The sequence below is a fragment of the Mesoplodon densirostris genome, chromosome 16 (assembly GCF_025265405.1).
Source record: "Mesoplodon densirostris isolate mMesDen1 chromosome 16, mMesDen1 primary haplotype, whole genome shotgun sequence".
In the NCBI taxonomy this organism is placed as follows: domain Eukaryota; kingdom Metazoa; phylum Chordata; class Mammalia; order Artiodactyla; family Ziphiidae; genus Mesoplodon; species Mesoplodon densirostris.
The window spans coordinates 21,169,989-21,193,203 of record NC_082676.1 but is presented as its reverse complement, the minus strand read 5'-3'; the positions used below and the strand labels follow the sequence as shown (position 1 = coordinate 21,193,203).

The 23,215-nt window shown below is 46.7% G+C and overlaps 1 protein-coding gene across 4 annotated transcripts in view; it reads left to right on the top strand.

Moving 5' to 3' along the window:
* Positions 1-22,588, top strand: part of DHX35 (DEAH-box helicase 35) — a 74,676-nt gene extending 52,088 nt beyond the window's left edge. For 2 of the 4 annotated variants that reach the window (XM_060078805.1, XM_060078803.1), the window contains exons 15-22: positions 1,763-1,858; positions 3,906-4,000; positions 5,652-5,729; positions 7,246-7,375; positions 11,484-11,565; positions 14,122-14,193; positions 15,359-15,470; positions 21,160-22,588. In XM_060078805.1, coding sequence (XP_059934788.1) covers positions 1,763-1,858; positions 3,906-4,000; positions 5,652-5,729; positions 7,246-7,375; positions 11,484-11,565; positions 14,122-14,193; positions 15,359-15,470; positions 21,160-21,279 — 785 coding nt within the window. In that variant the 3' untranslated portion in view covers positions 21,280-22,588. Of the gene's footprint in view, positions 1-1,762; positions 1,859-3,905; positions 4,001-5,651; positions 5,730-7,245; positions 7,376-11,483; positions 11,566-14,121; positions 14,194-15,358; positions 15,564-19,399; positions 20,606-21,159 lie in introns of those variants that run through there. The other 2 variants (XM_060078806.1, XM_060078804.1) reach the window with 2 other exon arrangements.
* The last annotated feature ends 627 nt before the right edge of the window (positions 22,589-23,215 follow it).

Below are 23,215 nucleotides of genomic sequence, written 5' to 3'. Positions count from 1 at the left end.
GACGGGCTGCCAATGCTTGTTATTATCTGTTTTATGTACTGTAGCCATCCTGGTGGGTATGAAGTGGTGTCTCGTCATTTTGGTTTGTATTTCCCTAATGACTGATGATGCTGAACACTTTTTTGTATGCTTATTGGCTATTTGTATATCTTTTTTGGAGAAATGTCTATTCAAATCCTTTGTTCATTTTTACTTGGGGTGTTGTCTTTTTATTATCAAGTTGGAGGAGTTCTTTATATATACTGGATACACGTTTCTTATCAGATCTGTGATTGTAAATATTCCTCCCATTCTGTGGGTTGGCTTTTCACTTTCTTGATGGTATTGTTGGTAATACAAAAGTTTTAAGTTTTTATGTGGTTCAGTTTACGTATGTTTTCTTTCATTGCTTGTGCTTTTGGTATCTTACCTAAGAAATCATTTCCTAATCCTTGGGCATGAAGATCTCTCCTAGGTTTTCTTTGAAGAGTTTTTATAGTTTCAGTTCTTACATTTAGTAGGTCTGTGATCCATTTTGAGTTAATTTTTTTTTTCTATAGGGTGAGGTAGGGGTCCATCTTCATTATACTTATGATACCTTCCTGTGAAGGAATAGCCAATAATTGATTAAAAAAATCTTCAATGATTTGAAAGGCCTTTAGGGTCTATATCACATCAGCCCTGAGTGAGCGTATGCCAGAAAAGGTTTCCATCCTCTGTTCTCAAGCATGTGATAGGAACTTGAAAGCAAAGTCTCTTGGGATAATCTGAAATGTGTATGAGAGAATATCCACTATTTAGAAGTTTTTCATTTGGACTGATTTTCCTCCAAACAGAATGAAATTTAAAATATTTTAAATGTCTTCACTGCTCTAACTAAGCTGGAAAAGGTAGAGGGGAACACCCAACTTAAATTTATTTAGAAGCTGAATTATCACCTTCAAAGAGATGATTATATGGGAACAGAAGAGAAATGACCTTTTCTGTCTTGCCCTGAGGTCTGCAGCAGGTGTTCTAATCCTCCATCTTGGGAATAGTCTAAACCATAGTAAAACGAGAGTCGCTATCTTGGAAATCCACTACCTGAAAATTGGCTGTTGGTAAAGGGGCAAGGAGGAATGTGAGGAATTGAAGGAGTCAGCCCAGTTCAGCCCAGGAGGCGATTGGATAAACAGCTCTGGTGTTGGCACCAAAGAGAGAGCCGGGCGTGTGTTTAGACTCATAGTCATCAGCTTTGTAATTGCTCACAAATTTCTGAGAGGCCTGGGACGTCTGTGGCCTCTCAGAAATTGGCCATGGAAAAAGGTCCAGAGGTGATGCAGAGAGAACAGCAGGAGAGGTGGCAGAGAAGCAGGGGAGTGGGGACTCATGGAAGCTAGGGAAGAGTGTTTCCAAGGAGCTGTGGTCAGCAGAGTCAAAGGCTGCTGGGGACCCTAAGGAAAGTGCCCTTTGTGTTTGGCACTGTCTGGTTGTCGGTCCCTTGGAAAGAGCAGTCTCTGGGGAGGAGTGGGACCAGGGGAGGGTGGGGGCACGAGGAGGCTGCGAGGCCATTTCCTTATAATTAAGTCCTTGCATAGAGGCCATCAGAAGTATCAGTTTTTCAAAACTGAGCATTCAAGAGCCCTGAGGAAATCTTTTCTTCTTGTATTGTAACAGCACTCTGGGTCAGGTTGAGGTTGGATACCTCTGTTTAGCATACATCATCTTTTATTCTCCCAACAACTGTGCATCTTCCAGCACCATGGTACATGCCTTCTGCTTTTTGTTGCTGTTCTTTCGGCAGGGCTGGACAAAGACTGTCACCTGACTGAGCCGCTTGGCATGAGAATAGCAGAGTTTCCTTTGAATCCCATGTTTGCAAAAATGCTGCTTGAATCAGGTAGGTGGAGACCAACAGTCCTCATTGATTTTATTTTGTCTGGGAGTTGTTTCCCAAATTCTGTGCACCCTGGGGAAGAGAGCACAATACATTTTGAGCAGTGATGGAGCTTTCATCTGAGGTTTGGGGCATGTGGCTAACTCGTGATTCAAGGTCAGTCGTCGTTAATTCAGTAAACACTTTTGTTTGTTTACTGTGGGTCTAGTACTGACACCTGATTTTTTTTTTTTAACAGGGATTAAAAAAAATTTGTGGTATAACCTACAGAACATAAAATTTACCATGTTAATCATTTTTGAGTGTACAGTTCTGTAGCATGAAGTACATTCACGTTATCGTTCAGCCACCACCACCATCTGTCTCTAGAACGTCTTCATTTTTTTCAAACTGGAGCTCTGTGCCCATTGAGCACTAGCTCGCCATCTGTCCTCCCCCAGTCCCTGCAGCCACCGTTCTGCCTTCTGTCTCCATGAAATTTGACTATTCTAGGAACCTCCTAGAAGTAGAATCATACAATATGTGTCCTTTTGTGACTGACTTTTTCGCTTGGTATAATAACGTCTTCAAGGTTCATTTATGTTGTAGCATGTGTCACAATTTCTTTTTAAAGGCTGAATAATATCCCATTGTATGGATAGACCATTCATCTGTTGGTGGACACCCAGGGAGCCGCCACCTTTTGACTATTGTGAATAATGTTGCTATGAACATGGGTGTGCAAGTATGTGTTTGAGTCCCTGCTTTCACTTCTTTGAGGTGTATACTTAGAGTGGAATTGCTGGATCATCTGATAATTCTATGTTTAATTTTTTGAGGAGCCACTGCACCATCTTCCACAGTGGCTGCACCATTTTGTATTCCCACCACCAAGGCACAAGGGTCCTAGCTTCTCTGACACCTTCAGATTTTTGTGAGAATATGAGTTAAGGGATAAAAGTATATAACCTGGAGATCTTGTAATACTTAGAAGTCAAAATCATCTAGAGCAGGGGTCCCCAACCCCCAGGCCACGGACTGGTACCCGTCTGAGGCCAGTTAGGAACCGCGCCGCACAGCAGGAGGTGAGCGCAGACAAGCGAGCGAAGCTTCATCTGCCGCCCCCCATCGCTCGCATTCCCGCCTGAGCCGTCCCATGCCCTCCCCGGTCCGTGGAAAATTGTCTTCCATGAAACTTGTCCCTGGTGCCAAAAAGGTTGGGGACCGCTGCTCTAGAGACTATGGTTTGTCACACACTTCCCTGTGCTCCCCACCCCCCCAGTAGCCTAGGGAAGGGAAAAACTCATTGTTTTTTGCTTTTGTCTAACTTTATATTCACTGGCAATAGACAAAGCTGTATGTCAGACTAAGCATGGTGAAAGTTAGCTGTAATTGTGTTTTGGAGCAACCAGGCTTACACTGAGAAGCAGGATTCTAAGCTTGGGGCTGGGGAAGTAGGTCACTCACGAGGCCAGAAGCTGCGGGGAGCATGCGGCAGCGTTCGTGGTCTCTGTCTGATGCCCCGGGGGGCTGATTGCCGCAGACTCCGTGTCCAGGTAGCAGCAGCTGCAGCCCACAGCGTGCTTCCCTGGTCTAGTTACGCCTCCAGCTTGCCGGGTGAAATGAGCCCTGCCGAGAGGGAGGGCACCTCTTAGAAGGGTCCAGGAGCAGAGGGACAGCACGAGGGACACAGCCCCCGTATTCCTGGCCCCCTCTCCCTCTCAGGCTTTCTGCCAGGATTCTAGGTGTCCACACTGAGTAAGGAGCAGGTGTGGAGCTGACCTGCCCTAGTGATGGGGCCAAGCTGGCCCCCATTGAGCCTCACGGCAGAGTCCCTCGGTGTGGCCACCGCGGAGTGGGGTCCTTCCAGGCCTCCTTCCATCTGGACCATGTATAGGACATCCCATTTGGCAGGGTGAAGTGTTTATATGTTACAAGCTTTAAAAATCAAGCTACGTGTAAATAGATGATCTTAGTTGACAATGTGGTGTAAGGAAAATGTCAGAAAACATCTTTTACTTCTCACTGACACATCGTATGTTTGAAATCAAACATGCTTTTTGGTTTATAGGAAATTTTGGCTGTTCTCAGGAAATTCTAAGCATTGCCGCCATGATGCAGATCCAGAATGTCTTTGTGGTCCCCTCAAACCAGAAGTCTCAGGCGGTAAGTCCGACTGTTCATTCGAGTCTTGCTCACTCTGGGCTTTCTTTCGTTAAAACTGCCCAGGAACTGCTGGTGACAGAGCAGCTTATGTTTTGAGGGTTAACTGTGTGCCTGACATTCTGCCAAACATTTTACGTGCGTCCTGTCATTTCAACTTCACCGTGGACCTGGGAGGGAGGTACTCCTATCATCAGTTTTAGAGACGGAGGCACAGAAAAGTTAGGTAACTTATGCATGGTTGCACAGCCAGAATTGATGGAGTTGCCTTTCACAGTCCAAAGCCCCAAATCTTAACCATTGTCCTACTGACTTCCTAAGGGAAGTTTTTTTTTTTTTTTTTTTTTTTAAAGGCTGCCCTGAGAGCAGCCTTGGTGGGCACGTTAGTGATATAAGGAGTCAGTGCCGGGGCACAGCAGGCTGGGCAAGTCAAGCTGCTGACAGGGCCCTCCCAAAGGCCCAGGCATCTGTGACAACTAGAAGGGTGAATGCTGGAAAGACTGTGAAGGAGAAATTACACTTGAAGAGCACCAGGGAAGTGAGGCGTCCTGATGGAGGGAGGCCCAAGATGAGCTCAGAGCCGGTTCCTGCTGGAAGAGTCAAGAAGCAGAAGCAGGGGGCTGAATGTAGCAGGGAGGAGAGAAACTTCCTTATGGACCGTTACCATCTTCCCTGACAGTTGCATAGCTGCAGGTTGCGAAGTTTTCATGCCTGGATGGTTCTGTTGTTTGTTTGCTTTTCTATTAGCCTTTTTAACAATCCTACCTCAGGACAGGCAAATTCATTTTCAAGACGAGGAAAGTGAAGTTCTAAGCACTGTGTCTAAAATTGCAACATATACCCCTCCTGTTTCCATCCCCTGCCCCTGCTTTATTTCTCTCCTCTAGCTGTTCTTACCACCTACCATACTATATATTTTGCTTATTTATCCTGTTTGTTGTTTTTCTCCCACCACTGTCGTATATTCACTGTTATATCCCAAATGCATAGAACAGTGCCTGGCCTATAGTAGGTGCTCAGGAAATATCTGTTACTGAATGAATGGAAGAAAGGTGAATTACGTGGTATTTGATGCAAGGAGCAAATTCTGAAGTCAATAAGTGGATTTGTGTGCTTGTATATATATTGGATACGCCATTCCTTGAACCCATGGGAGCAGATGGCATTGCCCAGGATCTCACAGAAAGAAGAACTTAGGGACTGGGTCTGAAAGGATTGTGCAGCTCGTGGTGGCTTAGGAATATAGAGTGTCTTCCATGCTCCAAACAGCCAGCCCCTTGCCCTTCGCTTACCTTCTCTCAGGGGCTGGGAGGAGTTCTTCTGAAAGAGAAGATATTGACTGCATAGAGGAGGAGAGGGACAAGAGCACTAATATTTATCTAACACCTGTGCCAGGTACTTTATGGTGGATTATCTTAATCCCATAGCAGTCTTGATACACAAGTTTAATATTCCAATTTTCTAGATAAGGAAATTGAGGCTGAGAAAGGTTAAGTGACCAATCTGAGGTATTTCAGGAAACGACAGAGTCAGGATGGGTGCACACCACGTCTTTCTGACCCTACAAGCCATGAACTATTCATCGTGTAATGTTGCCTCCAGGACAAGAGACTCAGAAGAGTCAACTTCTAAACATTGCGTTTATTCTCTCCAGATTCGAATGCACCGAAAATTTGCTGTGGAGGAGGGTGATCATCTTACCATGCTCAATGTGTATGAAGCGTTCATCAAGGTAAGCACAGCTGCCGCTCAAAAGGCCCCCTCCACGCACCCGTCCACTGGAAGTGATCTAGGGGTGAGGATTCCGGAAGTGTAGTTTATAGAAGAATGGCCAGCAGGCCTCTGTTTTCCTATTAGATTATTGCCAGACCTTCTAATCCATGATGGTTTCTTGCTTCCCCTGCATAGCGATCTGGCCCCCAGCAGTGGGTCAGAGGCTCGGCCTTCCTTGGCTCACCCTTTCCTCACTCCATCTCACACCCACCCCGTGTTCCTGGACAACACTGTCCGACATTTGAATAGGAAGTTCTGATATATTTTCTGCAAATAAATGAGGCTGAGAGTAACTTGTGGTCTTGAATCTTCAAAGCTGTCTACGTGAGTTTGAGATTTCACACAGCCACCACCCCTCCAGCTGCCAGACAAGCTGTGAGAAGACACTTAGTCGGGGATCCACATATACTTACATACCCTTCCCAGATTTAGCCATGGTGATGGTAATTTTTGTTGTTCTTAATAGTCTGTAAAACTAGGAGCAAATAATACAGCTTAAAGTCCTCAATAAAAATCGCTAAAAAGAGAGATCTAATGATGATGAAAACAATGAGAAAAGAAAACAATATATAAACTTCTTATATAAAGGAAAGGATGTTAAGGGGGAAATGAGGCATTTCAGATATTCAGTATCTTGTCTTTACTTCCTAAATAATTTCTTTTACAAGGGGAGAAATACTAAGTTTTTGTTTTCCCAGAGATTTGAAGCGAGATTATTTAGTTAATGAACAGTTTTCAGAAAACCGAATCTCTTGAGATTATTAATTGTGGATTAAGTCGCTTAAAATTCGTTTGTGCAAAAACAGTGCACCATTTCCAGCTTCCTCTACCAGCAGAAAGCGGGTCCAGGGCTACAGTGCATTATTCTATAGTTGCCTTCTGGGAAAGTCCTCTTTGAATTATATTTTCTTAACATAAAAACACCTTCTTCCCTCGCTTATAATTTCAGAGGTACATTCCCACAGCAATAATTTAGGATATAATGATCATACTTCAGAATATAGAACAAAACTAAGTACTGTTGATAGAAAAATCATACTTTGGGGATTAAATAATAGTAATTTGCAGATTATTTCTCAATTGGCAAGTGTCGTATTACTTGCCTGTTGTCAAAGTGATAAATTCAAGCCTGCCAGAGAGGGAACGTTGATTTGCAAAGAACTGCAGGGAAGGGGTTCTGTCTGATAGTTGGCCACTCCCGTGGGTATTGAAGGTTGAAAACAATTCGGCTTGTCACTAAGTTCTCACTTGCCCTTCAGCACAAAGAGTGAGATTGGAGAGCAGTCAGGTGGTGAGCACGGTGGTCAACGTCTGTTTAGAGAGATGGGGCAAACAAGGGCCCGTTACGATCTGAAGATCTTGTCCCATTGAGTAAGCAGACGGGGGCAGGGAGGTGAATGGCCTCCACCACGTAGCCTCAGTTGAGAAGTTTCCTGTGCTCCTCTCACTCTCCTTCTATCTGGGTTGTCCTGTAGCACAATAAGAACCCCCAGTGGTGTCAGGCGTATTTCCTGAATTACAAGGGTCTCGTCAGAGCCGTGACAGTGAGGGAGCAATTGAAAAAGCTTCTTGTCAAGTTTCAAGTGCCCAAGAAATCCAGTGAAGGTAAGGATACACTGCCGCCACCACCAGTGACGCCCCTTTCCCTGCTCTGTGTAGTTGCATTCTTGGAACTCTTAGGCTGGGCACAGTGTACTCTGGACCCACACCGGGTTCATGTTTTGAATTGCCCGTGTTGGTGAAGAGCTGCATGTGAAAGTAGCATGTTTTCCCCCAAGGAGGTCCATTTTTATTTCTGAGGGCCATTCTTGGGAAAAAATTTAACAAGCCCTGACAACACTTAAGAATCATTAACAGTCACATCATTGTACATTACATGGTTAATTATCCCATGTGGGCTTTGCAAGAAAAATGACTTTTTTTTTTTTTTTTTTTTTTTTTGCTGTACGCGGGCCTCTCACTGCTGTGGCCTCTCCCGTTGTGGAGCACAGGCTCCGGACACACAGGCTCCACGGCCATGGCTCGCGGGCCCAGCCGCTCCGCGGCATGTGGGATCTTCCGGGATCGGGGCACGAACCCGCTTCCCCTGCACCGGCAGGCGGACTCTCAACCACTGCGCCACCAGGGAAGCCCAGAAAAATGACTTTTAAGTGGACAACATTTATGGCCATTCCACATAAACTGCATTTTATTTTCAGTTACAGGTATTACTAAAGCAAGTGCCCTGTGTTTAGCCTAGGCAGGCACTGGGGTAAGATGGAAGTGTTGTGTAAGACACAGTTTTTGGCCTCTAGTAGTGACAGTGACTACTGAGGACACACCAGGTTACACCATGGCAGGGGTTCTACTTAATATTCTCTACTTAATCTCCTACTCTGAGGTGTGGGTGAGGTTATCCTTATTTTACAGAGGAGTTGTTAGCTCCCAGGGAGAAGTTAACTTAAGTTCAGGACAACACAGCTGGTAACCAGCGAAGCCAGGTCTGTGTGGCTCAGACTTTTGAGGGGGTGATGTGTCTGCTCAGCCATTCAGCAATTGTCTTTCGAGCACCTCCTGGGTGCCAGGCCCTCAACCGCACTCTCAGCACCACTAGCGCTCACTAACGTTTCTGAAGCACCTGTAAGAGGCCTGGCAGTGTTGTCATACGTGAATTCATTCAGTGCTCACAACACTCCAGTGAAAATGTGATGCTGTTATCCCCATTCTACAGATGAGAAAAGTGGGCTCAGGCGACGAGTGACTTGCTGCACGAAGGTCCCATGCAGTGAGTGTACAGTGGAATCAGAACTCAGGCAGTTTTATTCCAGAGCTTTATTTTGCCTTTATGTTAAGAGCAACTAATTACATGATGACAAAGACATGGTTCTTACTCTCAGGAAACAGGGCAGTGAAGGGAGAGATTCCTACAGAGACCCACTAGTGCAGTATGAGATTATCAGTTGTCTTAGAAGCTACAGGAGTAGACGTTTGAGTGATCATGGCGGACAGCAAAGGGGGCTCTAGTAGGAATGCAGGGAAGAAGGAATCCAGGTTGGGGCTCCGGCCTGGGAGGCCTCACAGTGGGCTGCGAGTGGTGGCGGAAGTCCAGTGGAGTTTACTGGTTGAATTAGAAACCAGTGGCAAAGGGCTTGCTAGGCAGGGAGGACTGTGGAGACAAGTGCTGGGATAGAGGAGCATATAAGATGCTCAGAGAGTATTGATGAATGACCAAGCTCACAAGAGAGGGAAGAGTTGAAACCTGGGTGATTGGGTAAAGTTGGTGTCATCAATAGAAACAGGAAGCTCACAGGGGCAACTAACTGGGGAGAAGCCGGTCAAGCACCTGTCGCCCAGCAGATAGAGGACAACATGCATCTGCATCTTTGTTTCTTAACCTGTTTTTCATTGTCAACCTGAAACAGCAGAAATGTGTCTTGAGAGGCTCTGAGGAGCTCCAGTTCTTTATGTCTCGGCGCAGAAAGAATTCAGTGAGAGGCAACATGATAAGAAGTGATTTATTAGAGTAGGACGCTCGTGAGGCTTACAGGCAGGCGGGCGAGAGGCTGCCACGCCGAGAACTTAGTGGGCTACAGTTTTATAATCAAAGGAAAAGTGGGGAGGGGGAGGAGACCACCTTCTTCCTCATTCTCGAGTAGACGTCAGGCTTCCATCACCAGCTCCTCCTCCACGTCGGGCAGGGGAGTGTTCTTGTCCCTACATGGTGGAACTGGGACTGTCATGGCGCAGTGGAAATGAGCAAAAAGGCGGTAACGTATACTAAAATAGGGTAAATCATCTCAGGTTTCAGTATAATGTCACCTGTCCTGACATTTTTGTTTTTAGTGTGCGCAGAGAAGCATGTCCTAGGACTCAGTAACGTACTGAGCTCTCTGGGCAGGATGTGGGTCTCCTTCCACCATTGTTTTACTGTTTTAGGGCATGCCTCATGCTTCTGTTGCACGGTTTTGTTGCTAAGCAAGCCGGCTTGGTTTTGTGGTTAAGCAAACTTGCTTTCTTGAGTGATCTTTAACTTACAGGGGTCTCCCATACTTTTTCTCTACTTACAATCCCCTAGGAGGATTAACTATTTAATCACCTCCTTTGTCCCTTTACTCTGTCCCTATTAAACCCCTCACCCAGGAGAAAAGTTACATTGAATTTCAACTCTTCCTAAAGAGAGAAATTAAATACTAAGGAATAACACTTTGTAAGGTAAGGTTGAGCTCTGGAGGGCCACAATCATTGTAATATCTAAGATTCCCTACTACCCTCCCCTCAGGAGCCCATTTTTATCCCTTGGAAGTGATACCGTCCTGATAACAATGCACGTTCTACATAGAAATTCCTTTTGGGCAATTGGAGAGGAGGGACTGAATCTAGGATCAAACTGTGGTTAGAAATGTAGATTTGAGATTTATCAGTTCTGTGCTGAAGAGCAATAGAGAAAATCATGGAAATTCAATAAATTACATGCAAATTTAAAACTTCTAGATGTTAAAGAAAGCAAACAGTGAAAAATATTTTCAGCAGATATGAGATAAAAAGTTAAAAACTTTATGACAGAATGAGTTTATTTAACATATCTTTTAATAATGTTCTAGCTTTTTTTTTTTTTTTTGGGCCGTGCTGCATGGCTTGCGGGATCTTAGTTTCCCCAACCAGGGATCGAACCCGCACCCTTGGCAGTGAAAGCACAGAGTCCTAACCACTGGACCGCCAGGGAATTCCCTGTTTAACATATTAAGAAAAAAAAAAAAACCCACTAGTTTCCAAGTTGATAAATGGGCAAAGGAATGGAATGGAAAATTCACAAAAGAAGAAATGTAGACAGTAATCAAATAAATGTACAATTAAAGAAGGGGTACCTTTTTGCTAGAACATTGCTGGTAAGAATGCAGTGAAACCGACATTCTCATACATTGTTGATGGCTTTGTAAATTATACCACCTTTTGGGAACCTATTTACCAACGTACTGTATTTTATTGGATCCAAGACACCATCATTTGTAAGACACACCATTATTTTATGTATCACTAAGAAAGAAAAAAATGCTGCCAATTGTAATACAATTGCTGTCCTGATTTCAGTGAGTTAAAGTGTAAAAAAGAGTGGGTCTTAGAATTGATGAAATATATATCATAAGCCATATAGATGACATTATCGTTTTGCACAATAATTTGGATATATCCTGTGGAAATCATCTAATAAATGGGCCGGCTTTATCCTTGGAAGATGTTTACTGTAGCAACACAGCCACCAATTAAAATGAGATGTTTGAAAATTTTGAAGAATTACAAACTGTAGCTATAATCACAGAAATAATATTGTAGTGTTAGCGTCCCAGGTTGTGTCTTATGGAAGGAACATCATTCCTGCAAACTGCTGTCCTAAAAGGGAGTTCCGAGGTCACTGGCCAGCCTGTGGAGTACTCTGTAGGTTCTGGTGCTCAGCCTTGGTCTTGTCGTCTGTGGCCCGGGGAGGGGTTGGGGGCCCCAGGTTAAGGGAACAGTCCAGCGTATTTCCCTCAGCGGCCATTGTGGGAGGGTGGGGACCTCCATAGATGGTGCCAGGGCAGGTGTCCAGCACTGGGAAGCGTGGGGCTGGGACCTGTCCAGGAGATGGTGGTGAGGTAGCTCGAAGCAGCCTGGGATGGGCCTCACGGCACAGGCCTGAGCACACAGAGCATAGGGCAGAAGAAGTCTCATCCATTACTCTGTTTTGCTACCTGTGTAGGTGATCCAGATCCGGTTCTGAGGTGCATCGTTTCCGGATTTTTTGCAAATGCTGCGAGGTTTCATTCTACTGGAGCTTATAGGTAACATGATATTTTGTGAAGTCATTTGTGAAGTCACTTAAGGCATTGAAATCTTAAAAATAATCCAAACCCCATAGCAAGGTGACATGCAGGGAAAGTAGAGAAATTAAATCATTTTTCTTTATTTGTATCATGCCTCTTTCTAAAGATGCATTGAGGTTAGCTGTATAGCTTTAAGTGAAATGTCTTAACTTTATGGAAATGATTCTCAAATACTCAGCCCATCTCCGTGGTGTAGGAGGATGACAGTTACAAGTCTGGAAGCTGGTAATATTTCCATTCTAATCAGAGAATAATAGGACCAGAGGGAACTGTTAAAGATGATCTTTCAGAGAATAATAGGACCAGAGGGAACTGATCTTTCCTAGAGAAGTTACTTTTGCCCTTGGGCAGTTCCTGTTGTTTTTAGAGATCTGCAGAACTGCAGCCACCCAGATACATAGTGGCCACATTTGAATGTTGGCAAGTGTTTCTTCATGTGCTGGCCACCCCTCCCACTGCTACAGACTTCAGCCTGTCTCTTCCAGTTCCATTTTCTAGGCATAGAAAAATCACTGAGCATTGATGCCCTCCGATAACCTCTAGTATACTCAGATGTGGTAAAAGCTAACACATAGTTTAGGCCTCTTTTCTCTAACTGAATCATTCCATTTCTTTGAATTGTTATTTTTAGTCTGTCTTTTCTGAGCTCGTTTTAGTCTCATAACTTCATTGTAGCCGGTTTAAAGCACAGTGATCATGACGATCTCTTCTTTAATAAGTGAGCAGTCAAAAGGCTTTCTCCCCAGCTTGTCTTTGGATCTCCTCCATATATTGTCATTAGCTTTTTCCTCTCAGAACATATGACAGTCCTGTGATCCTGCAGTCACCATGATGTCCCGTCCCGGACACTGGGCTTTGTTAATGAGCCCAGTGTTGCATTGGGCTTCTTTTTTTTTTGTTTTTTGTTTTTTGTTTTGCGGTATGCGGGCCTCTCACTGTTGTGGCCTCTCCCGTTGCGGAGCACAGGCTCCAGATGCACAGGCTCAGCGGCCATGGCTCACGGGCCCAGCCGCTCCGCGGCACGTGGATCTTCCCGGACCGGGGCACGAACCCGTGTCTCCTGCATCGGCAGGCAGACTCTCAACCACTGCGCCACCAGGGAAGCCCGGGCTTCTTTGTTTTTTTTGGCAGCTCGGTCTCCTCCATCTAGCATCCTAGTAGCTGACTGTTTGATCCTCAGTGTAGCACTTTACATTTGTCTCTAGTGTGTTCTGTTTGTTACTCCAGGCCAAGTAGTCTAGCCTATCAGTATCATGATTCTGTTGCCCATTGTATGAGCTCCCCCTCCCAGCGATGAGTGGTCCCTGTTTGAGGCAGCCCTGGAGAGGCCTGTGATCTTCTCCAGTGAGCGCCGTCATTTTGTTGTCATTTGCTTGCCCCGCTCTCCTCAAGAGTATTAATTAGCAATTCCTACTAGCATTTACAGAATTCTTTCACCAGTGTCCTCAACAAAAATACAGGCTACATAATAGGCTTCGCGGTGGTTGGTCCCTTTGAGACAAAGTTCAGTGACAATCACCTGATAGGACAGCCAGGACCCCAGGCGCTGGCTTTATTTCAGCGCCAGAGATGAGCTGGGTCATGGCCTTGAGGCACTTGCCTGACACATAGTTCCCTGGCACCCACAGAAGCGCTCTGTAATTATGGTTTGGGCAGCAGCATCCTAATCCATTAAGGTTCTCTTGTGAGCTCATCTTACCAATAGTTGTGTGCGTGGTAAATATTGTTTTGAATTAAATTGAATCAAGTCTGAGTTGGAATTTGACATATTATCTCAGAGAAGTGGATAGTCCAATATTGAGCTTTCTTTTTTTCCTCCTATTATAGTCTCCCCCATTAGACAGTCTTTACTATTTAACCTTGTTTAATAGAAAAGTTTATAGACATAATCGTATATATTATTTCTGTCCTCAAGGAAATTTTTGAAAGAGAACCTACAGAAGATAAACATAAACATAGGCAGAGCAGTGTATTTCTCGGTTATTTTTTTGAATGTCCATGTGTTGCTTTTCTTCTCCCTTTTTTGCGTGATTTATTCTTTTTTTTTTTTTTTTTTTTTGGCTGTGTTGAGTCTTCGTTTCTGTGCGTGGGCTTTCTCTAGTTGCAGCGAGTGGGGGCCACTCTTCATCGCAGTGCACGGGCCTCTCCCTGTCACGGCCTCTCGTTGCGGAGCACAGGCTCCAGACACGCAGCCTCAGTAGATGTGGCACACAGGCCTAGTTGCTCCGAGGCATGTGGGATCTTCCCAGACCAGGGCTCGAACCCATGTCCCCTGCATTGGCAGGCGGACTCTCAACCACTGTGCCACCAGGGAAGCCCGCGTGATTTATTCTTGATTTCTAGAGTGACAGCGGGAGAGGGATCATAAAGGGCACAAGAGAAGATGGAGAGAATAGTCTTGTTTGTGTGAAGTACAACCTACATGCATTTGTGATGACGTTAAACGCGTCTGTGGGAAGGTCTTGCTGTAAGTGTTTAAAATGTACTTGAGACAAAATTGTTCTGCTTCCCAAGGACCATCCGTGACGATCATGAATTGCACATCCACCCTGCATCGGTCCTCTACGCAGAGAAGCCGCCCCGCTGGTAAGCCCCCTCCTGCTCCTCTGTCTCATAAGCGTGTTGAAGGCAAGGCCTAGTTCTTGTTCGTCTCTGGGACCCCAGTGCCTGGAGTACAGGTGCCCAGTACACGTTTGCTGACTTTGTTCTACTGTGATCGGCTGTAGAATTTCTGCTCTATCAAGGGTCCCTTTAAGCCAGTGGTCTTATTCCTCTGCTCACTGACCCACTCAGCAAACGTTCACGTTCACCCACGGACTAGTAGCTCTGTCCTTGCGCTGGGCGCAGTTGTGCAGAGAGGAGTTCAGGTCCCAGCCCACAGCCTGACAGACACAGATGGGTTCCAGTACCTGGGGAGAAAGGCTTTGATAGAGGGGTGTATTAGATAGGTGGCTGAGGTTGGCACTTCATGTGCCAGCGAGTCAGGGCTGGCTGCTTCAGGGAGGAGATAATACTTGCTCTGGAAACTGATATCTTTTTTTTTGGCCATATGGCATAGCACGCGGGATCTTAGTTCCCCAACCAGGGATTGAACCCATGCCCCCTGCAGTGGAAGCGGTCTACTGGACCGCCAGGGAAGTCCCTGGAAACTGATATCTATATTAATATATGCACTCCTAAAATCTGGGGATTTAAATTACCTTCTTGGCTCTTTGGTGTCTGTTACCTCAGCCTCAGGCAAGCCTTTTTTAATAGAAGTATAATTTATGTAGATTGGAAGAGTATTGACAACTGTGTTCCCCATGTAACCCGTACTCCTAGTAAGATATAGAATACTTTCATCTCTCTAGAAAGTTCCCTTGTGTCTCTTTACAGTTAATTCCCAGCTCCTTTCAGAATCAGTGAGCCTTTGCTTCTGTTTCTGCATTTTCTAATACATTAGGCTCTGTTCAGAGTTCTGTAAATAAAAGCATAAGGATCCAGAGGGTCCTGTGCTGATAACTGAGATGTCCTGGAAATCACGTAGGACTTAGAGTCTTCTCTGTAAAATGGACACACTGGTACCCACCACTCAGGTCATGAGGCTTAAGTGAGCAGCATGAATGCATTTGTTTAGTGTAGTGCCTGGCACACAGAACAGATAGAAACACGTTAAAGGTAAAGGGGAAAAAACTAGTCATCTCTAATCGTTGTGGTTCTGACTCTCATCATAAGATATAGGAAATTAGCTCATGTTTTCTTCTTGTTTCAGGGTTATCTACAATGAAGTTATCCAAACCTCCAAGTATTACATGAGAGATGTGACCGCCATCGAATCTGCTTGGTTATTGGAGCTGGCTCCTCACTTTTATCAACAAGGAACGGTAGGAATGATCCTAGCCTGTCCCCCAGAACCACCTGTTACCTGCCTCTTTGTATTTTTAAATACACATTTATTTTCCAGTTTAATGTCCTAAACTTGCTGTCCCCTCCCCCCACCCCACAATGGTACATAGGGTGAAAGACCATTACCATGCATGGTCCCAGACCATTGCTCGTGGTGAAGTGCATTTAAACATAAGTCCCTCCAACTTACACGACGAAAAAAGAGAATGTCTCTTCAGCTCTTTCTCTCTCCCTCTGCTCTTCTAAACCATTTCCAAAGAAGTTCTGTCACACTGGACTGTGTTCACAGGAAGCAGCACAAATATTTTCTGATGAGGATTGCCTCGCCCAGATGGTAAACACATGTGCAAGCTTAAACCCGAGGCAGTTTAAACACATGGTGGGAGATGCTGAGCTTCGACATCGCTGTGTATATGGTATATGCTCTTCTTCCACGGCAGACATGCACATTAATTCAGCATCTTTGTCATCTCTGATCTATTGTGCTTTTAGACTGTTTTTCTACCTCGTTATGGGTCACATTTTCCTGCTTCTCTTGTCTAGTAATTTGTTGTTGTATGCTGGACATTATAGGTGCTTTGTTGTGAAAAGTTGGTTTTGTTGTATTTATAGAATATTGAGGTTTTTCCTAGTAGACAGTACTGGCAGATCAGTTTAATTCCACCAAGGCCCGATTTTAGTCTTTTTCAGGCAGGTCTAGAGCAGCCCTACTCCTAAGACATGGGCTTTTTGATGCCTCAACTGAATGCCTAGGATATTCATTGATGCCTTTGCACTCTGGCTGGTCAGAGCTCCAGTGTCTCCAGCACTGTACAAACCTCCAAATCTCCATATCAGGTCACAACTCCCCAGTAACTAGTCTCTGCCAGCCTTACGGAACCTTGGCCTTCACATGTGCAGCTTAGCTTTCAGCCAAAGACTTAAGGGTGGTAGCTCTATGTAGGGTTCTGGAACTCCTCCTTTCTGATGCCCTGTCCTGAAGATTCCAGCTGGCTCAGCAGCTCTGAACTCTGATCTGTGTTCCCTCTGCCCAGCTACACTGTTCTCTCTTTAGGGTTCACTTCCCTATGACAAGGTTTGGAGGGCCATGCAGAGACCTGGGATGACTATAAAGCTCACCTCGAGTGTTTCCTTCCTCTCAAGGATTACAGCCCTGTGCTGTTACCCAGTGCCTGAAAATGATTGCTTCAGATATTTTGTCCAGTTTCACCATTGTTTACCACAGAAGGGAAACCACAACCTGTTACTTCATCAAGGCTGTAACCAGACTACCGTGTTTTCACACCAAAATTTGGCTTGATTGGTATATTTTAAAATTGGGAGATTTCGCATTAAATATGGATTTCAAGATTCTCTTGAAAGAAATGTTCAGTTTGCTGAGTTTCTGAGCCTGAGTTACTGCCTGGGAGCAATCAGCAGGGGCTGAGGAATGGCTGGCTGCCTGCGGTGGGTGAGTGACTCTCTCCAGGTCCTGCCTCGCTTGTTTATTTCACTTGCTCAACGCTTCAAAACATGGGAGTTGTGATCCTATAAATGGAAGGATCTTCACATCCCTCTCCCTCCAGCAATGTTAAGGGAAATTGTCCTTTTCAAACAGTATGATATTTAACTCTTAAACAATATGACAGAAAAACCTTTTAAGCCTGCATCATTCTTCACGTATCCTCATCCAGATATTTCAGCTAGAAATGAGATCAATTTCAGGGACTGAGAAAAACACGGTGTGTTGTCTCTGCTGCACTGGGCTGATAAGAATAAACCTGAAGTGACAGAAAATCTTTTTCCAACAAACCACTCAGGTGGAAAGCAGCAGACTTCAGAAGTCCAAGAGCAGCCATTAGAAATGCAGACGAGAGGTTAGGGAGAAGGGTGCACCGTGAGGGTGCTTGTTAGAGTAGCAGGAATCAGGCATCTAGAGAAGGGTGATTCTGAAGTGGCCTCGGGTTCAGTTAGACTCTTGGAGAACAGAATTAACCTAGAAGCGGAGTCAAAATGACAGTTTCGGTCGAACACAAAGTTAAAGAGCAGATTGCCCCAGAATTTTGGAGAAAATGCCAATGCCAACTTTGTCTTTTTTCTCCAAACGCCTGTTTTTCAGCTCTTCCGCTCCACTCTGATGACCGCCTGTGATCAGAGTATTTTTAGAGAGGCCGGGACCTCAGAAATCACCTAGGTCGACGACCTCATTTTACAGGCGAGGGCCCCAACCCTTCCCACACCCCAAGAAACTTGGTCCCTCCCTAACTAAACAGTCCAAAGGCACTTCTGCTATTAACTTGTCCAAAATGGATTGATTTCTCCAAGAGCCCTGCTGCTCTCCAGTGGCTGCCCGTGTATGGTGGATGGTCCTCCGTTGAGCAGTGTAGCACCTCGCAACCATGCACAGCCCACAGGTCCTCCCCGGCTCTGTTCCTGGCATCTTTGGGGACTTTCCATTACCACTGTTTTTCAGAGTGTTGCCCTCACCCTCTAAAGAGGCCTGAAATGGTCCAGAGTCAGCTTTGTTTATACTCAACATTCTCCTCAGAAATGAGCACCAGAAATGGTCCCACAGGCATGATGACCTCACCCCCCATTCCCAAGCCAAGGCTGTGGGTGTCTACCATTAGTGGGAGGGGTCACGTCAGGTGAAGTGCACAGAGGAGGGAAGTTGGAGAAATTCAGGAAGACCCACAGCTGGAGAGGAGAAGGACAGGGGGACCTGTTCAGAGATTTACCTTTCAAGTCCTTACATTTTTTCTCCTGATTCTGAGATACCTTTGGAATCTAGGGAAATCCCTCTTCACCAGGGCCTTTGCAAGAATCCATACTGGTCCTTTCTTGGGCATTAGCGGTTAGAAAGTATGGCTTCTTGCAGCTCGTTTACCTGTGTCCCGTTCACTCGGCCACTCATCCTGTCGTGCTTGGTGGGGTGCTTCATCTTCTTTTGCACCTGCATTCTTTCAGAGCCTGCAGTTCTCTGTCGGCGAGGGGGATGGGTGCCTTGAGGCCATTTTAGTTGCACTAAGAAATGGGGTTTGGGCACGGAGTGTGCTGGGGTTGGCGGTCCTGCTCTGCTGGCAGTCGGCGGGTTGGGGATTCCTCATGTGAAGATCCTGCTGCATGTTAGGGGAGCACATCTGGGATATCTCCTGGTTGTTGGTTTATGATTATTAAGGGGGTATCAGGGATACCTCAGTTGGTGAACAGAGGACCTTTATTGAAATCCTCCGTTTATACTCCCTGCCTCAAATGCATATTTTAGGATTTCTAGCGCTTTTGGCTTTACTTTAGAGTGTAAAGAATACTTGTCTCCCCCAGCCCTATTATCTGATGCCCATGATTATAATGTTATGCTTCCTGGGTTATTTATACTGGTAGAGAGTGACATTTCTAAAAGAAAAACGTGTCACCAGGAAGTGTCCTTTTCCTATGTGTCTTCCCCACTCTTGCGCAGGGCTCTATGAGAGTAGGGCCTCGAGCTCAGGTACCTGACTTTAGTTGGCTGACCTCTTTGTTCCTAAGGGGAGAAGACCTTCCCTTGACCATTCTCAAGAAATTCTAGGAAACGCGAGGCGATCGGTGGCCCGAGCCCAGGCCCCAGAGTAGCACGGATATTGGGCTGCAGTGCTGGCTGGGGGGCCTGGGGTGGAGGGAGAGCCGCGTCTCACTGACAGCTGCCCGCAGAGCCCCGGGGGCCCAGGTTGAGCCAGGGTGGCCTGACCTTGGGCTGTGTGGCTTACTGAAGGCCGGTTTCCTTTTTTGGTCACTTGGGCTTTTTTCGTCTATTGCCTAAGGGGCAGGGCATTTACTGAGAAGCTGTGGGCCAGATGGAAGCTTTGATTTGGTCACTTCCGTGGGAACCACGTTGAAGTCTGTTTCCTTTGTCTGACCAACCCCAGCGATGACGTTTTCTCTTCTCTTGTAGCACCTGTCCCTAAAAGCCAAGAGGGCCAAGGTCCAGGACCAGTGAGCAGAGCTGGGCTGCCGCTGCAGGGGCTGCTTGGTGCCCTCTCCTCCACTCTGCCGCCCCCCGCCCCAGGGTTGGAGAGCTGGTGTCGGCTCCTGTGGACCCTTCATCGGCTCTTAAGTGGGCTGAAGCCCGTTCACAGCCCCTTCCCACCCCTCAGCATCTGCATTCCTCACTGGGATCCCAGAGGAGTTTGTGCCTGGGAGGGCATCCTGCCTCTCGGGGGCTGGAAGGCCCGCGCTCTTTGCTCACCCAGCACCCTCCCTGGCCCAGCGTGCCACTGCCACCAGGCACGCAGTCCTGGCCCAGCTTTGTGGGGAACGAGGAGGAAAGCGGGCTGCCGCAGGCTGAAGCACCACGTGGAGGCGGGCAGAGGGTTTGCTGGGCTGGCTTTGCTTTCCCTGCTGGGGTCCCGGCTCCGTTGACCACTGAGGTCCGCGGCCAGGTGTGAACAAGCGTGTATCTATGAAGGCCTGAGACCCTGGAAACATGGTGGATTTCTGTCAGAATCACCCAGGGGCGTGTCTGGTGGGCAGAGGGGCCCCCAAACCAAGCAGCTTCTGTTTTCCCTCTGCCCGTGTCACTACTTGTCAGTGGTCAGGAGACTTGCGAGGCTTGGCGATTGACAGAGAGGACCCATGCGTGCTGTGCTTTGTTAACACAGGGTTTCTCTGCTTCACAAGCGGGCTTAGTTTCCCCTCCGTGCACGGTACCATGTCCTGATGCCATTAGTGAAAGCTCATCAGCTCAAACCCCATCCCGGATCCTCTGTAGCAGAAATTCACAACAGTTTAGAGGCTCTAAGCTTCTGTAGCTCAGGAACATAACTTGTACATTTGCCTTTTGTTTCCTTGGGTTCTTGCGAGAATGCCAGACCGGGGTAGGGGCTCTTCCAGCAGACACTGCTGTCATTGTCCCCCGGGCTGCTTTGCTGTGATGATGTTTGCATTTCAACCCATGACTGATACAGATTGTTTTCCCCTTACCGTTTCAATGACATTTATTTTAAAAACACGTAGCTCGAAAGTTTATTTTTGTACTGATGTTAGTTTGGATGAGCCACTTTTGGCACCAAATGTGTATGTCATTTTTATTTCCGTTTTATAAACATGTAAATAATAGTGATAACTTGTTAATAATAGTAAACCTTTATACTTAAAGTAAATGTATTCCCTCCCATCCATGGTTCTCGTGGTCTGTATTTTAAGATGGTCCAATTAATTCTTCCCACTGAGAGCTTGACATTAGCTAAGAAACCAGATGCTTGGCACACAGCAGCTTTGGGGGGTCACATGGCCACAGGAAGCCCCATAAAGCAAGATCATGTGACCAAATGCCCTCCAGAGCTTGTTAGAACAAACATGGGATGTTGTTTAGATGCGGTCCCAAGGAGGTGCTAATTCCTCCCAGTTTCCGATCGGGATCCTTGTGGAGAAAGGTCAGAAATACTTTTATAAAGTCTGAATTTAGGACCAGGGCTGATCCTAAAGAGCTCCTGTTGGGGTGGAAGGAGGAAAAGGTGCAGAATCCACATCCTCCAGTGGGTGAGACCACAGATCAAAACAGGAGATCAACTACAACAGTCCTGGGTGCAGCCCGGAGCCAGCACGGCGTCACTGGCCGCCTCTGCCTGTGCGTCCCTGAGCCCAAGCACATCTGTGCCCCTGTACCCACACCAGGGCACGCCTCTGAGCTTTGTACCCTGTTTCACGTCGCAGCCTCGTGTGTGGAGAGGAACCATCACCGTCAGAGGCTTGCAACCACGAAATCACGGCCTTGGCCCGGGGCCTTCTTTACGCGTATCTGCAGGACCACGTGACCTCATCAGAGAGCAATGACCCAGCCTGGCTGAGAGAGGCCAGCAGGGCCCGATGGCCTAGCAAGCTCACAAGACTTTGTCCCCAAGTCATTCGACAAGAATGAGTCCCCTCAAGCCCCACATGGATTTTCAGATATTGTTAGTGGAATTTCCACAGTACTGCAGTGTCCTCCTGAAGCCAGCTGCTCGGGTGAGACGGTGGAGGGGAGTGGTGTCCTGGAGGCGCAGGGATGGGCGCTTTCTGTGCTCGTTCACACTCCGCTGGTTCTTTCTTGCAGCTGGTCTTCCTGAGGGCTGGATGGAGCCATCACTAGGAGCCCCCTGGTCCAGCCAGTGCTCCTGCCCATCTCAGTACAGTCATCAGATGCCGGCTGAGCACCTGGGCTGCGTGCATGGCACAGGGATGGGGGTGGAGATGTTTGATGACGAGTGACTGGGTGAGGGGACCAGCACGGAGGCAGGGGACGAGGATGACAGTGTTGAGAGATTGCAGAGGCCACGGCGGAAGGTAGAAGCCAGGCAACATCCAAAAGAAGCCTCCCCACAGCAAGACCCTTTCCTTGTGAACGTACAGATCGTGCTCACGTTCTGCTGCCCTGTCTGTCCCCTCCCAGTTGAGCCTTTCACTTTGGCAATGAACGTGGAGAGTCCCCCCAGTCCCCCAGCTCCACGCTCTGGCATCAGCACAGCCTGCCACCAGCGCTGTTTTCCCTTGGTGGCCCATGTGCTTCCATTCAGTCTGGGTTCCCTTGCCTTCTGGCCCTGTTCCCAGCTCTGTTTTTCAGGACGCAGTGCTGACGGCTTCTGGTCACTCATTTCGTGGGGTTGAGTGGTGCGGCACTGGTCTGAGGTGCCTAAATTCGGATGACCGAGAGACCCCATCCTGGAGCTGTTGAACCAGATCTCTGACTGTGGGACCTGGGAGTCTGCAGTTGGAAAAGCTCCAGTCCAGATGATTCTAGTCATGTGGTGGATTGGGAACCACTGATAAAACAGACAGAAGTCATGAGGACATCAACCCAGGGAGGGAGGTGAGCCACCAGCTGGGCAGCCAGGAGGAGCATCAGACTTGAGTGACAGTTTTTATACAGGTGGTACCCTAACCTATACCAGGATCCACCCCAAGACCACTGGCCTGTTCCCCTAAAGCTCTGATCAGTGGGGTTGGAATTCAACTCCAGGCAGGTTGTGATGGTGGGCACCAATGTCAGCCCACGGTGAGTTTTCCCGACTGCCCTCTCCAAGTGACAAATGTAATAATAAGCATTTCGTAAAGCTTAAAGTTATTCTATATAAAAGATAGTCCCATCCTTCAGGTTTTTTTTGTGTGTGTGCCAAAATGTTCTTTCTTTTAGACAATGTTCTTTCTTTTAGAAAATGATGGTGATATTAGATGGTAGTTAAAAAAGATGTTTTCCTTGGAAAAATAAAACATCAACAATCTTACTTCAGTCTCCCAATTAAAAACCAATTCAAAATAAAAACAAAAACTGGTTGATGAAATCCTCAAGTCCAGGAACCACTGGACTGTGGGCTAAGTGGACTGTGTGGGCCAGCTGGCAACATCAGTACCAAGCATCATAGCTCTGGGGAAATGGGCTGCCTTGCCAAGCAACTGAATTTTGCAAGTGAACTTCTGGAGCAGCAGGAGGACTGCCTGTCTTTACATAATTGGAAGGATTCAAGGCAGCAGCCCCAGCCTGCAGATCCCTTACTTCACCTTTAGATAAGATCAGATACTTTCCATTCTCCAATGAATCACCTGGATGTTTCCTCAGCCTTGCAACTTGTGCTGAAACAGGATGATGGAACTCTGGATTTCCTATCTGTTTAATCTATTTTTTCCTGTCATTGGAACTGGAAATAGCCAATCAAATCATTTCATACTCAAGCTGACCACTTCGGGGCGAGTAGCTAGTCTGGGTGGAGGTGTCCTGGAGAGGGCTTGTCCCTGG